The sequence below is a fragment of the Phoca vitulina genome, unplaced genomic scaffold (genome assembly GCF_004348235.1).
Source record: "Phoca vitulina isolate PV1807 unplaced genomic scaffold, GSC_HSeal_1.0 scaffold42, whole genome shotgun sequence".
Lineage (NCBI taxonomy): Eukaryota > Metazoa > Chordata > Mammalia > Carnivora > Phocidae > Phoca > Phoca vitulina.
Window position 1 is genome coordinate 6637076 of NW_022589745.1, and position 14031 is coordinate 6651106.

The window sequence follows — 14031 nt, forward strand, 5'->3', positions numbered from 1 at the left end:
TGGTGGTTTCACAAGATGCTATGAATGTTGTGTAAGGTCACAGTGGATGCTGAAAGTGCTCTGTGGAATGTGAAGTGCTCTGTGATTCTTGGGCCCAAGAATTGGTGCCTCTGGAAGCCACTCATCTGCTGTCTTTGGAACTGAAAGGCATTTCTCTCAAATGCCAACGACTTAACCTGAGTCACTTTGTTTCTGCCAACACTCCTGGAGCCTGGAGACCATCCAAGGCTACCCCCTCACCTCAGTGTGGCCGTTTGTGGGGAGAGGGGGCACAGAGCGTGAACTGTGCTAGACTACGCACGTGTCACACAGGTGTGAGGGGGCAAGCCTGCCTGGAGGCCTTGCTTTGTAAGTGGGGTTCCCAAGGAATCTGCGGAATGGGGGAGCAGGGGACAGGCTGACAGCAGGGCCCATCTGCTGCCCTTGTGCCCACTCTGTCCCATTTGAAAGCCCAGAGGGGACAAGTGACCCCCTCCACGAAGGTGGCCCAGAGCACCCTGCTCTGTCACTTGCCATATGGCCCTGCCTTTGCCCATGTCACCCCTCTGGGGAGTTAGAAACACATTAGAGAATGTTTTGAAGAATTTAAATGTTGATGGGAAAAAAAAAACCTCGTTAATGCAAGTGAAAGGCTGGGATGAGCTATAAAGGTGTTTTTTTTTTTTCTTAGTTTTTTTCTTTGTTACCATAAGCATTATCAGACCTGAAAATGTTTATCTTATGGATTGCAACAGTACTGGGCTGATGGTGTTCCTGGACAGCCCCTCCTTACTGGGCATAGTGTAGATGTAGCCCCTTAGAGACCCAGAGGGCACCTTGAAGGCTGTCGATTATGGAGTGCCTCCAGAGTCCCAGACACGTTGGAGATCTTATCCTCTGAAGCAAGTAGTAGTATTCCCAAGTTCGAGATGACAAAACCAAGCTCAGGGACAGGAAGCAATTTTTCTGAGGTCGTGCTGCCGATATGTGGAGTCTGGTTTAAAACTCTGTCTGTTCGGTTAAAAAGCCAGTGACTTTTAGCCACTGCACGATTCTAAAGGATCCAGCCCGGAGGGACCGGAACTGAGATCACATTCTACTGGGTTCTTTTCTTTTTGGTGTCTCCCTAGAGGTGACATGGTGGAGTTAGGGGTGTGGCTGGTAAAAGGGAACGAGGAGGCCTGAGTAATGGAGTGATGGTTTTTCCCCTTTCCAATGTGGGTATCACCCAGAGTGTAGTTTCAGTTAGAAGAGGTACTTTCTGGAAGAATGCATAAAGCACAAATGTGGCAGCCGGTTGACAGCAGAAAGGCCCCTGTCGAGGGCCCAGTCGGCTAAAAGGCACAAGGCTAGGGACAGAACCCACAGACTGAGTGTGAAGGATGGTTTCTGGGCAGACCTCCAGAGCCCCCGGAAGCAAAGTCCTACTTAGTACTCCTTGCCCGCACGTGGGGCTCAGAGAAAACAGCTCTCTCACGTCTCCTCTCTCCTGTTTATGTTACTGGAGTGGAGTTCATACGGCTGGATCCCTGTTTCCTGGGGAAATCAGCCTGGCTTGCGATTACATTGTCTTCTGGAACTGGGACAGATGTGGAAGGCTGACCTCACTCCCAACTGAAGGTCACCTTCCCAGCCTCTCCCGCTGCTTCTGTGTCACCAGGCCTCCAGTGCCTGGCCCGGGGCATGGCCTCACCCCTTCCCTTCCATCTTCTTTCAGTGCTGTGCTAGCACCTTCCAGTCTGATGTCCCCTGTTCCGGTTGTGATTGTTCCCCTGAGATGGCCCGTTTCCTGCTTGTATGTGGGCTCTTGAGTCAATCCGAGGGAGCAGAGCTGAGTAGTGCAGTGTGGAAGGTGTCAGTGGGGACTTCAGGCCAGGCCCTCTTCTGGGAGCGGGGCACCAGGGCACAGAGACCAGGGGCGCCTTTCTTTGGCTGCCTTGCCAAAATGCTCCTTTCTCTTTTCAGCTCTCCCAGATCTCCCGGAAGCTCTTTCTGTCCCAAAGCAGAAATCAGGATGTGAAGCATTTTTGTAAAGCTAGAATGTATTGTCCTCTGTTTCCGTTTCTCTAAGGGAGTGATCTAGAAAAGCTTGCGTTCCTGGCTGACGTCTCCAGTGGTAGAGGTCATGGGAGTGCTTGTGGGGACTTGGTTCTTCAAGCTGGACGAGCCTTGAGGCTCTCCTTGGTTGACATGGCATTTTCACATGGTCTGTGTTCTTCTTCCACCGAACGGTTTCACATCCATTTCGGTCATGGTAGCAACTGCCCAGAATTTAATCGTGTGGTTATTCTCCTTGGTTGGGCATTTGGGGTTCTTTTCAGAGTCCTGCTGAGAACGTCTTTGTAGAAATAACTTGTGTGGAAAGGAGGGAGGCCATGGGGATGTGGGATAGGAGCGGCTCTGGCAAAGCCCTTTGCTCGCTCTGGCAAGCTCACTTTCCAGAAGACGAGAGCGGGCAATGGCACTGTCCGCTGCCAAGTCAGGGTGTGGCTTGGTGACACCAGTTTTGTATTTAATTTTTTTTAAAGTTTATTTATTTATAATCTCCACACACCCTGTGGGGCTCGAACTCACGACCCCAAGATCAGGAGTCACATGCTTCACCAACCGAGCCAGCCAGGTGCCCCTGTTTTGTATTTCAAACCTCAGCCTTCCCTACCCTCCAGAGCCTTTGTTCTTTTGGTTTGTATTTCTTTTATCTGTCCTGGGACGGGACTGCGACTGGACGGGGACTGTCAGTGATTTTCATGTTTTATGAGTTCTTTGCTTCCTGGGGTCCAGCTTCTCATGTTCTCAGCCAGTCAGGTGGGGTAAGTGACATTCCTTTTTATTCCGGAGAGCTATTTATCTTCCATTATTTATTTTTAACCATACAAATCACACATAAATATATTTTTGTAGTACCAAACAGTACCAAAAAATGAAGCCTGCCTTCATGGTCTTTTCTGTCTTCTTATGGAACCCTGTGCCAAATTCATGTCTTCCAGGATTTTTTTCTGCGTATATATTTATGTATGGAAAGATGCCATTTTGAGTATTTTTCTTTATTGTTTAATCAGTTTCTTTGGCACATTTTTGTGCTCAAAGTTAATATCTAGTATCCTACTTGATCTGAAAATAACTGTAAAAGGTAACAGTGTAGGATATTGAAGTACTTTTTGTTTTCCTTAATTTAAAAAATTTCAGGTATAATGTACTCACATTGATGATAGTTTAAAAGTAGAAAAATCCAAAAAGCCCTCCAACTTTCCCTGAGACAACAAAAATTATTTGTTTCTTGTATCTTTATATACACAGTTTGTGTGTATAATACAACACTTGCTTGTCCTCTAGTTTATAACAGTTTATTTCTTTTTTTTTTAAAGATTTTATTTATTTATTGACAGACAGAGAGACAGCAAGAGAGGGAAAACAACAGGGGGAGTGGGAGAGAGAGAAGCAGCAGGCTTCCCGCCGAGCAGGGAGCCCGATGCGGGGCTCGATCCCAGGACCCTGGGATCATGACCTGAGCCGAAGGCAGACGCCTAACGACTGAGCCACCCAGGCGCCCCTATAACAGTTTATTTCTTGGTTACAATTGTGTGTGTGTGTGTGTGTTGAGTTGGTTCAATAAATCATCTTGTACTCTCCTACTTTCCGAGATAGTATTTTGAGAAAGGTCTGTTGCATTTTGATCTGTGGATGCTGCCTTACTGTTTTTTGTTCTCCATGTCCTGTATGCCCACGTGGGTCAGGGTCAGCCATGTGCACACGGCTGGGCATGCTGGTGCCCTCTCCCTGATGATGGCCCCCCCCCACCCCCAGGTCTGGATGCATCTGTTGCAAGTACCTGTGATTGAGGATATGGTCAAGGTCTAGTTGACAGTTGGGGTGAAGGGGCTGGCCGTCCTCTGAATAGATGCCCACTGAGCTACCAGCCTGGTTCGGCAGATGGGCACAGAATCCGAGACATTCTGAGGAATAAAAACAACATGTTGGAGAAAAATGAAAGACGTGTATCCTCTGTTTGCCTGTCCTCGAGTGTTGCCTGCCTTAGGAATTGGCCAACCTGGCGTCTGTCTCCAGCTTGCTGACTTGTGTCGTCTGCACTCATGTATCTTGGAAATGGGACTAGGAGGTCTCTAAGTTCCTTTCACTCATTGTGTGTGACCAAAATGCTGAGCTAATAAATTACCCTTGTGAGGTACTTTCATTTTGGCAGCCTTTCTGGCTCTGCCCCCAAACTGTGGTTGATCTTAATTTCTTTTCCATAAAGAAGGCTTTAAATTTATTTTTATTCAAATGAGCATATAGATACACGCACACACACACGTACATGCACACGTACACACACATAAGGAAATATACTATAATTAAAGAATGATTATGGGGGCGCCTGGGTAGCTCAGTCATTAAGTATCTGCCTTCGGCTCAGGTCATGATCCCAGGGTCCTGGGATCGAGCCCCGTGTCGGGCTCCCTGCTCCGCGGGAAGCCTGCTTCTCCCTCTCCCACTCCCCCTGCTTGTGTTCCCTCTCTTGCTGTCTCTCTCTGTCAAATAAATAAATAAAATCTTAAAAAAAAAAAAAAAAGAATGATTATGAACAGACTCTCATCTAGCCATCACCTGTCCTTCGTGGTCACGGTCAGCATTCAGAGAGCACTCGCCTGCCTTCCTGTCAACACCCTCAGAGTAGCTGCCCGCCCAGCTGTGCGATAGACATCTCCTCCCTTCTCTTTGTAGTTTTATCAGCAACATTATACATCCCTAAACATAAACAATATAATCCAGTTTTTCCTATTTCTTTAGATTTTTATGGTAGTATACTGCATGTATACTTCTGCAAATTGCTGCTTTAGCTTCACATTTTTGTGAAATTCCTTTATGTTCTGAGTGGGTAAAGTTTGTCCGTGTCCATGCAACAGTTCATCCATTTTACCATTAACAGGCATTTGGGTTTGTCCAGTTTTCAGCTATTTCGAAGAGTGCCATGAACACCCTTGTCTTCTGGTGCAGATACATATGTACTGTGAGTAACTTCAGTTTTATTGGAGAATAGCAAGTGTGCCCTTCTAGTGTGTCCTTAAGTATACGTCTTACACAGCTGGATTTAGCTTGGATATTGATTTGATCGTAATTCTTTGTGACACCTGCTGTTCTCCAGGCCTCTGCTTTATTCCCAGGAGGAGGTAGATCCATTATTGCTCTGGCCTTAAAATGAGCCTGCAGGCCACAGTGCATTTCTGTGCTTCCCAGAAGGCCTCTGGAAATTTTTGACACTGTCATTAATGTTTTGTGTTACTTTAAAAGTAAAGTCAAACGTGTGATGAGGCAAAGCTGCCATCTCAATGTTTGCATGGCTCTTCCTTGGCAAAGCCATCCTTGGGCAAAGCCACCAGATCCTGGGTGTTGCTTTGTTTTGTTATTTGGTCTGTGTCTTTCAAAAATGTCATTTCCTCTCAGGTTAGCCTTTCATAAAAGGAGCGAGGGAGAGGAGCTGGGACAGGAGAGTGGAACAGGAGTCCCAGGCGGCCCAGTGGGGGGACGCCTGTGGTCTGTTATTTCCTCTTCCTCCAGGCAGCGTCTTTGGGTTCCCAGAGTGAAGCCAGCCCCGTCCTACGCTTGCTGGCTCGAATTGCTGGCGACCAAACTGGTGCTGTGCCAAGAGGAGACTGGGCCGGCTGATAGCGCTGGAGAAACCTCTGTGTGAATCCTCAGGGCCATATGTGAAGGGCCAGATGTGAAGGGCCCCCCTGTGTAGGCCTAGAGGCAAAATGGAAGATATTATATAGGTACTTACATTATAAGAGAGAAAATAAATTTCCATAGTTTTTTTTAACAAAGTTCAAAATATAATACTGGATGAAGTACAATTTTTTGATAATGCCGGTCTACTAATCAGAATCAGGGAATTCTTTCTGGGAACATTTCTGCATTGGGGTTCAAAGCTACTATTCCCCTTTGCCTCATTGCCATATCAATTGTAAAAGTTCATCTGTGCAGATCCTTAGCTCATGGCCTCGCAAAAACCAGCCCGCCAGCAGGTGCCCACCTGCTCCCGACTCAGCTCCTCAGACAGACTGTGGATCTGGCCCCCACCGTCCAGCATCAGGAGGCAGGTGCCTCCATGCCAGGATGGACATCCGTAGGCTCTGGGAACAAAGACTAAGAACTTCAGCCCTCTGAAGGGGGACAGGTGTGTCACACGGTCCCCTCTGGGCCGAGCCCATGCGGGGTGAGGAAGAGGAGAGGACCCCCCAGATGATGCCAATGCCTTAGGGACTGCCCTCGGGGACGGCGCACAGAGGGCCTGCAGGTACAGGGAAGAGCATAAAGGGGATGGCGTGTTTAGAAACAGGATATTGTTTCTCAGGCTCCTGAGAAAGGTGTCGAGACACGAGGAGCTGGATTTTTTATTTCACTACGTTTTAATTTTATTCTCCATGTTCCCACGCGGCTAGCGGCTTCCCTATTGGACAGCACAGGTCTGAGGAGGGGAAGAGCAAAGGGCTTCGGGTCCCCTCCTGGGGGGCTTTCCTTTCGCTGGCTACAGGCCTCCCGGGAGCCACCGTCCGTGGACGAGCCGCCGAGACTGCGGGGAGCTGCTCGCAGGAATAAATCAGAACCGGGGCCGTTCATGTAATGGTTCAGGGGTCACAAGAGACGCTTTTGGAGTGGTTGGACACAGTTGTTTATTTTCCTCTAAAATATCGGAGACACATCTCTTCAGTCTTGTTTATGTGATAAATTGACTCTGTGAAACTTGTTTTATAAACTAAAGGTCAGCCGCAGTGTAGGTCATCAGAATTAATGCGGTTTGGCCAGACTTTAGCTGTTGCGCCGTGTTCCCGCTTAGGTCCGTATTGGCTGTTCAGTTTTTGCTTGTGTTTATAGTTTTTACACACACATTCTGGCCAAGACTGCAGCTCTTTTTCCTTCTTTTAAGCTTGGGTAGATCTGGGGAGAGGAGGGTGTGGGTGAGTGCCCAGTCTATTAGGAATCTTAGCCGGGATCAGTGGACACCTTTGACTTCTTGAGGCTCTCAAGTTTTGTTATTTTGTTGTTGTTTTAGGATTCCCGGGCTGTTTTTATATGTAATTGACAGAAGACTTTTTCTAGCACTCAGTCTTAATCATCCTAAGTTCTCCTGACCAAGTTTAATCTTAATTATCTGTAAATATGCACCATAATGAAGGGTGTGTTTCTGAGTGGGGAGGTAATTGCTTTTCCCTCTTTCAGTTTTAATTTAAACTTAACCTCTACGCCTACCTCACCTTTATTTCCAAGCTCTTAACAGACTGTCGAAAAGCAACAGTTACCGTTTATCCACGCTTCCCTGAGTTCGGGAAATAGCACATCCCCTTTAATAACAGAGGTAGAAGATTCCATATGGTGGCCTATTTTTACAAGACTTTTATGCAGGAAGAGATCAGGGAGGGGTGTGCCCCACAGTATAATGTGGGAGGAAATTTGTCAGAGTTCAGCGGTGTTACGAAGCATATTTCATCTGTGGTCGGCCTTCCACACTGAGATAGACGACTACCCCGGTGCCCATTTTTCTCAGCACAGTTGAGTCAAACCCCTGTGGGTGGATTACTCTGTCATCCTTGAGGGTGCCAGAGGATGGAGAGCTAGAATCAGTTGAGGAGGCAGAGTAGATCTCCCTGGCTACTCACGGACTTTTCCAGAATGTCTGCTGCCCTGTACCAATCCCATGTGGCTTCCCAATCGTGGGTCCCAGCCAGGTCCTTCACCTTTGGATATCCTTTCCCTGAATCTACTTCCTGCCTGCTCAATCCATTGCTCCTGCTGGGGCCTGAGTGACCTTCAAGTACAGCCCTCCCTTCTCCGGGGGGAAGCCTTCGGTAGCTGCCCCCTTTCTCCAAGCTCAGCCAGACACCCTTGCCAGCCTCTTGAGTCCCTGCCTGCCTTTCTGGTCTCAGGGGCACTGACTGAGCTGCTTTTTGGTCCTGTTGTGTCAGCTCTCTGCTGGGCACTGGGAACACAGCCATGAGCAAGTTCCGGCCCTTAAAGAAGACCACTGAAAAAAGGAAAAAGAGACATAAAGTTAATTTTATTAACATTGAAGGTAATATGTCCAAAATATTATCGTTTTAATGTGTGGCACTGGCCATATGTCCATGCTCAATAGACACGTGTGCCTTGTCGGTACCCCAGTAGGGCAGCGCAGGTCTTGAGGTGAGCAGGACAAATAGAAAGGCAGGCCAGGTACACGATAGTCCTGGACTTCTGGCTTTGTGTTTATTTAGGGCATTATCTTGCTAGATTGTGAATTCTGAGCAGGCATGGGCATTGCCCTGTTTTGCTCACCGTTGTATTTCTAATACCTGGATTAGTACTTAGCACATAGTAGGTGCTCAGTAAATTTTATCAGATGAACTATTGCATAAGCACAGGGTGCTACGGGAAAAGTTGGGGTGGGTAACCAACCTGTCCGAGAAGGCTTTCTCAGGAGGAGGACATGTCTCTAAATCAACTTGCAAAATTGGAGTTGGAGTTGAACCAGGGGTCAAGAGGAGACAGGGAGAGTAGTGCACAGTGCTCAGAAGTAAAGAAGAGGAAGAAGGTTGGAGTGGGGGGAGTTGCAGGAGTTCCTTGACGGAAGCTTAGGGTACAGTTGGGGAAGGGGTCAGGAGATGGGGCTGGAGAAGTAATGGGGGCCAGATCACCAAGAGGTTTTAAAGCTGCCACAGAGTCGATGCCTCATTCTGAGGATGTGCAGAAAAAGCACCAGCGTCCTGGGTGGGGGGGTGGCCCCTTGAACTTGTGTGGTGCGTTTCTCTCCTCGTGTGTGTGATGTTTCTCCTTTCACACCTCCTAGCCCAGAGAAAGGGCTTCATGAGAATATTGGCTGACTTACGTTTCCATGTAGGCTAACCGGGCTGGTGTTGGTGTCTTCTGCTGTCTGTGGGAAGCCTTAGGAGGAGGAGCGGGTGTAATTATTTGAATGCAGGTCAGAAATTGTTCTAGCAATTCCCGACCAAATTCTCTCCAAGTGCTGGAGTAGATGTTGATTAGATGAAATATGTTTTTCAGTAATGGCCCTTCACCTGGGGATTGGGACCTTCCAGAGCTTTGATGAGTCATTGAACTTGTGTCTTTGTGAGAGTCGTACTCTCTGACACACGGTCGATAAAGCTTCAGGAACCAGTGTTTCTGACAGCCTGAACAAATCCTGTCTTCTTGCTGTCGCTGGCAGAACCCAGCAAGTGGGCACACGAGCTGCAGGGTACTGTTTGCTGGGTGGCAGACGGGGGAGTAAAAGTTGATGAGACTTCCAGAGAAAGAGTTCAACAGTGAGTTTCATGGGTTATGTTCTGTTTCCAGATTCCTTTTCCTATCTCAAGGGAAGGTCAAGAACAGACTAATGATGACCTAGGAAAATAAAAGCTAGTTCTCTATAAGAAATTTTGACTTTCTTATGTCAATCCTTACCTACCCCTTCCTACAGTATGTCAGAAAATAAGGCTTTTTTTTTTTTTTTTTTAATTTCAAGTAGACCCTGTACACAATGTGGGGCTTGAACTCATGACCCTGAGATTGAGAGTTGTATGCTCTACAGCTGAGCCAGCCAGGTGCCCCAATAATGCTTTTTAAAATATCACTTCTCCTGGGGCGCCTCGGTGCCTCAGTCGGTTAAGCATCGGACTCTTGGTTTCGGCTCAGGTTATGATCTCAGGGTGGTGAGATCAAGCCCCGCCTCGGGCTCTGCGCTCAGTGGGGAGTCTGCTTGAGATTTGTCTTTCCCTCTCCTCTGTCCCTCCCCATGCTCTCTCTCTCTCTAAAATAATAAATAAATAAAAATCTTCAAAAAAATAGTCATTATTGCTTTAGAATGGGACTTGGGGTGCTGATATTGAAAGTGGATTCAAGAAGTGATTCATCTGGGGCACCTGAGTTAAGCCCCACTCTGGGCATGGAGCCTGCTTAAGATTTTCTCTCTCCTTCTCCCTCTGCCTCCCCACCCCCCACTTGCATGTCCTCTCTTATACAAACATAAAGGTGACTCAGGAAGGCTGGACATGAAGGACTCTGGTTGCTCTGCCGTGGTGTGCTGTGTTGCTGCTGGCAGTCGACTGCAATTTTTTATGATTAAAACTCATGACGAGTAGTAACGATGTTATTGAGCGTCACCGTATACCAGATACTGGGCTAGGTCTAGCTTCCCCTGCCGTTCTTCGTTTCTTTACAGTGACCCTGTGGTAGGTGTCACTCTCCCAGTTCACACACGCTCTCTTTCTCCTGTCACAGCTGGAAGTGACACATTGCTCTTCTTCGGTGTTGAATTGGGTTAAGAGGAAATTTTACCCCTGTAACTTTTGTGAAAGCAGAGCCGTACTTAAAATTCCTGATCTGATGAGTCATTGAGTAGTTCTTACTTGAGCACTTACGATGTGCTAGGCACTGTAGGTGCTCTATCCTACTATGTGGTGGTTGGTCTCGTAAAGTGTACTATTAAACGGAGTGTAGTAGAGGAATATTAAATACTTAAGTGTGTCTAATCATTCAACCTTGCGACGTAGATATTGTTACGCCCTGGTTCTGGAAGAGAAGCCTAGGCTAGGAGAGGATTAAGAAGAACGTGCTTCCTAACCCAAACAAATTCACGTCTGGGTCTTTGCAAATCCAGAGTGGGTTTGCCTTCCACTGGACCCTGCTGCCTCCGGGCAGGGAGGTCTTGCCGGAGTAGGGACACACTGGTGGCTGATCTGCCTCACCACCCCTCGTCGCTCCTCCCCCTGCTCCCTGTCCTTCGCCTCTCTTGGGAAGGAGCACCTGGCAGGTGCGCACAGATCTGAGCCGTGCTTGGTCATGGGGAGAATTGAGACCGGTTGGAAGTGGAGTCGGTCTGAGGTGAAACCCTTGTCACTGCAGGAGGCGGACGTCCAGGGCGCAGAGTGGGCAGAGGCGGCTCAGGTGCTTCGTGTGGATGAGGCATCCGAGAGGGCGTTGGCTTTTGGGGATGACTCCATCTTCACACCACACTGAGGATTTGTCCCCCAGAAACAGCTCACTAATACCACTTCTCTGTATTCTAGGCTTTGGATGTGGACCGGATGGTTCTTTACAAAATGAAGAAATCCGTGAAAGCAATAAATATCTCTGGGCTGGGTGAGTATGCATTCTTTCCTAGGGGTTTCTTTGTGTAAATCCTTGCATTAGCAGAAACTGATGCCGTAATAGTGATCACCATTAATGAATAATCCACCAAACCTTTTTTTCTAGGCATGCAAATTGTAAAGTTGAGTTGGGATGTTTAGTTTTTAGAAGTGTGTTTTGTTTTGTCAAGCCTCTGATTCTGGAATGGCACTTCATCTGCCGCCCCCGACCCCCACCCTCCCGCTATCCCATGCGCTGCTTCCTGTTCTCTGAAGCGCAGCTGAGTTTCCCACCACACCAGCTTTGTCCGACTGATCGACAAGGACACCGGCCTCATTCCTGCCTCTGTTGTTTGGTTTGTGTGTTAATCATGTCAGAATGGCTCTTCCGTTTCTCTCATCCGATGCTTGCCTTTCTTGTTTGGGATGACAATTAACATAAAAGCACAATCAACTATTCAAAGTAATATCTGATCTAGACTAATAAACCTTTTTCTGACTTAAAGATTTCAGGCTGCACGCATGTGGCAGGTCAGCCCCCTGCTCAAAACCTTACCGGTGAAAGAAAATAATTTTTTTTTTTAAGTCATGAAGTGACTCTGTCATTTCTCTCAGAAGCAAGCCAGTGGCAGGCTTGGAGGGCTAGAAGTTGTGAGAGCTCCCAGAGACCGTGGAAACAGGTGGTGGACTGCAGAGAGCAAGGCTGGCTCGTGGGAGAGCACACCGCTGCCGAGTATGGCAGAGACACTCCCTTTGCCCGTGGCTGGTGGCCGGGAGGAGGAGGGGGCCCAGGCTCTGTGCCTACAGACGCAGTCAGGCCACCAGATTACCCTTGTGATGTTCCCTTTGATGATAGTAGCAACTGGAGTAGAAGGACAGGGAATGGCACAGGTGGTTAAAAGGAGGGAGGGGCAGGGAAGGGTCTGGAAGTACCTGTTGTGCCCAACCCCGCCCCCACCCTAGTTCTGCTGTTGTGAGCGGCAGCTCCAGTAACTGCGTTTGCCTCCCCCAGGGAGGGCTGTGCCAGCCAAGACTGTGAAGAGGCCGGTAGGACATCTCAGCTACAAAGATGGTATTACAGTCAAGAATGGCTAGTATATTTAGGAACAGATTTAACAAAAGATAGGCAAGAACTCTATATTGAAACCTATAAAACACCACTGACAGAATTAAAGACCTAAATAAATGGAGAGGTATATGATGTATGTGGGTTGGAAGACTCGATATAGTCACGATGTCTGTTCTCTCCAAATTGATCTCAAGATGCACCACAGTCCTAATCAGAATTCTAGCAGGAGAAATTGACAAACTGATTGCAAAACTTATATGGAAACGCACAGGACCTGGAATATCCCAAGCAGTCTTGGGACAGAAACAAGTTGGGAGAACTTAAACCATCTGACTTCAAGTCTTGTGAGCCAGTAATGGTCTACACTGTGTTGCTAGCTTGGGGGGCCAACAAAGAGGTGACTGGAACAAAAGACAGTCTAGAAATAGACCCTCACTAAGAGGTGTCTGACTGTCAGCACAGTTGCCGAGGCAGTCCCATGGGGAGACGAAGGTGTTTCTAGCACGTGATACCGGAACAGCTGGATCTTTCCATCAGAACAAAGGAAGTACAGCCCTCTCACCCACCCTACACAAACAGTACTTTGAAATGGCTCATAGATTCAAATTTAGAAACTAAAACTATAAAGCTTCTTGAAGAACACATAGGAGAACATCTTTACAACACGGGGCAGGCAAGGCTCCTTGAAAAGGACACAGAAGGCAATAGCGTAAAAGAAAAAAAAATGGTTAAATCAGACTTCATCAAAATGAGACACTTCTACGTGCTCAAAAATGCTGTTGGGACTAGCCTAACATTGGATGGGCCCCCAATCAAGAAAGTAAAGAGCTTACACTTGAGGAAACTAAATTAATAGGGCAATCAGAACAAGACTCTAAAATAAGAGCATTATGTATGATTAACATCCTTAAAAAGGCAAGGGTGGTATTTAATTACTGGGATCAGAAAAGGTACTAGTGAAAAAGAACCAGTAAAAGGTGTGAAAATAGAAAAATATATCATTGTTGAAATAAAAACTAAAATTTGCCAAATGGCAGGCTACACACATAGGAGAGGGGATTGGTGAGATCCCTTGTTGCCGGAACGTGAGTTAAAGGAATGGGACAGTGTAAAGTAAAAATCAAGAGCCACAGAAAACAGATTGAGAGTGGTCAATATTAGCATCCATCCAAAAGGACTTGCAGAAGAGGGGGAAAAAATGGAAAAGGGGAAAGTTTTAAAATAATAGCTGACAAATTCTCAGAACTAAAGAAAGATTTGCGATCTCGGGTCGAGGGACACCTGGGTGGCTTAGTCGGTTGAGCATCCGACTCTTGATTTCTGCTCAGGTCGTGATCTCACGCTGGGCATGGAGCCTGCTTAAGATTCTCTCCCCTTCCCTTTGTTCCTTCACCCTGCCTCCCTATAAAAGATAAAATAAGATCTCAGTTTGAGAGAGTGCACTGAATTCTAAGGAAAACAGATTATAAACACACATGTAAATACATACACACAGTGTGTGTGGTATGTATGTGCGTATGTATGTGGATATGTGTACATATCTCAGGACATATCCTACTATCTTGACCTCAGGGATAAAGAGAAAATCAAAAATTTACCAAGAGGGGAATAAGCATATATATAGGAAAAAAGATTTGGGGGCAGTATGCTAAAAAATGATTGTTTTAGCGTTTTGACTTTATAGGTATTTTCCCCCCTTCATTTTCCATATTTTATATATTGTAATGTATTGATGTTAAAATGATTAGACAGGTATTAAGTTGTTTATGGTTAAGTTCCAGATGAACATGAAGGAAGTTCAGGAAAGCAGAGAAGAGGTGGGAGGGACTTAAGTTGTTCGTGACTGAGCTTATCCCGACTGAGTTCGAAAGCTTTTTGGAGTTT

At 46.9% G+C, this 14031-nt stretch overlaps 1 protein-coding gene across 7 annotated transcripts in view; it reads left to right on the forward strand.

The window, feature by feature from the left end:
* ASAP2 (ArfGAP with SH3 domain, ankyrin repeat and PH domain 2) overlaps nucleotides 1–14031 on the forward strand; it is a 165402-nt gene that overhangs the window by 45467 nt on the left and 105904 nt on the right. For 6 of the 7 annotated variants that reach the window (XM_032430160.1, XM_032430161.1, XM_032430163.1 and 3 more), the window contains exon 2: nucleotides 11019–11091. In XM_032430160.1, coding sequence (XP_032286051.1) covers nucleotides 11019–11091 — 73 coding nt within the window. Of the gene's footprint in view, nucleotides 1–11018; nucleotides 11092–14031 lie in introns of those variants that run through there. The other variant, XM_032430167.1, reaches the window with a different exon arrangement.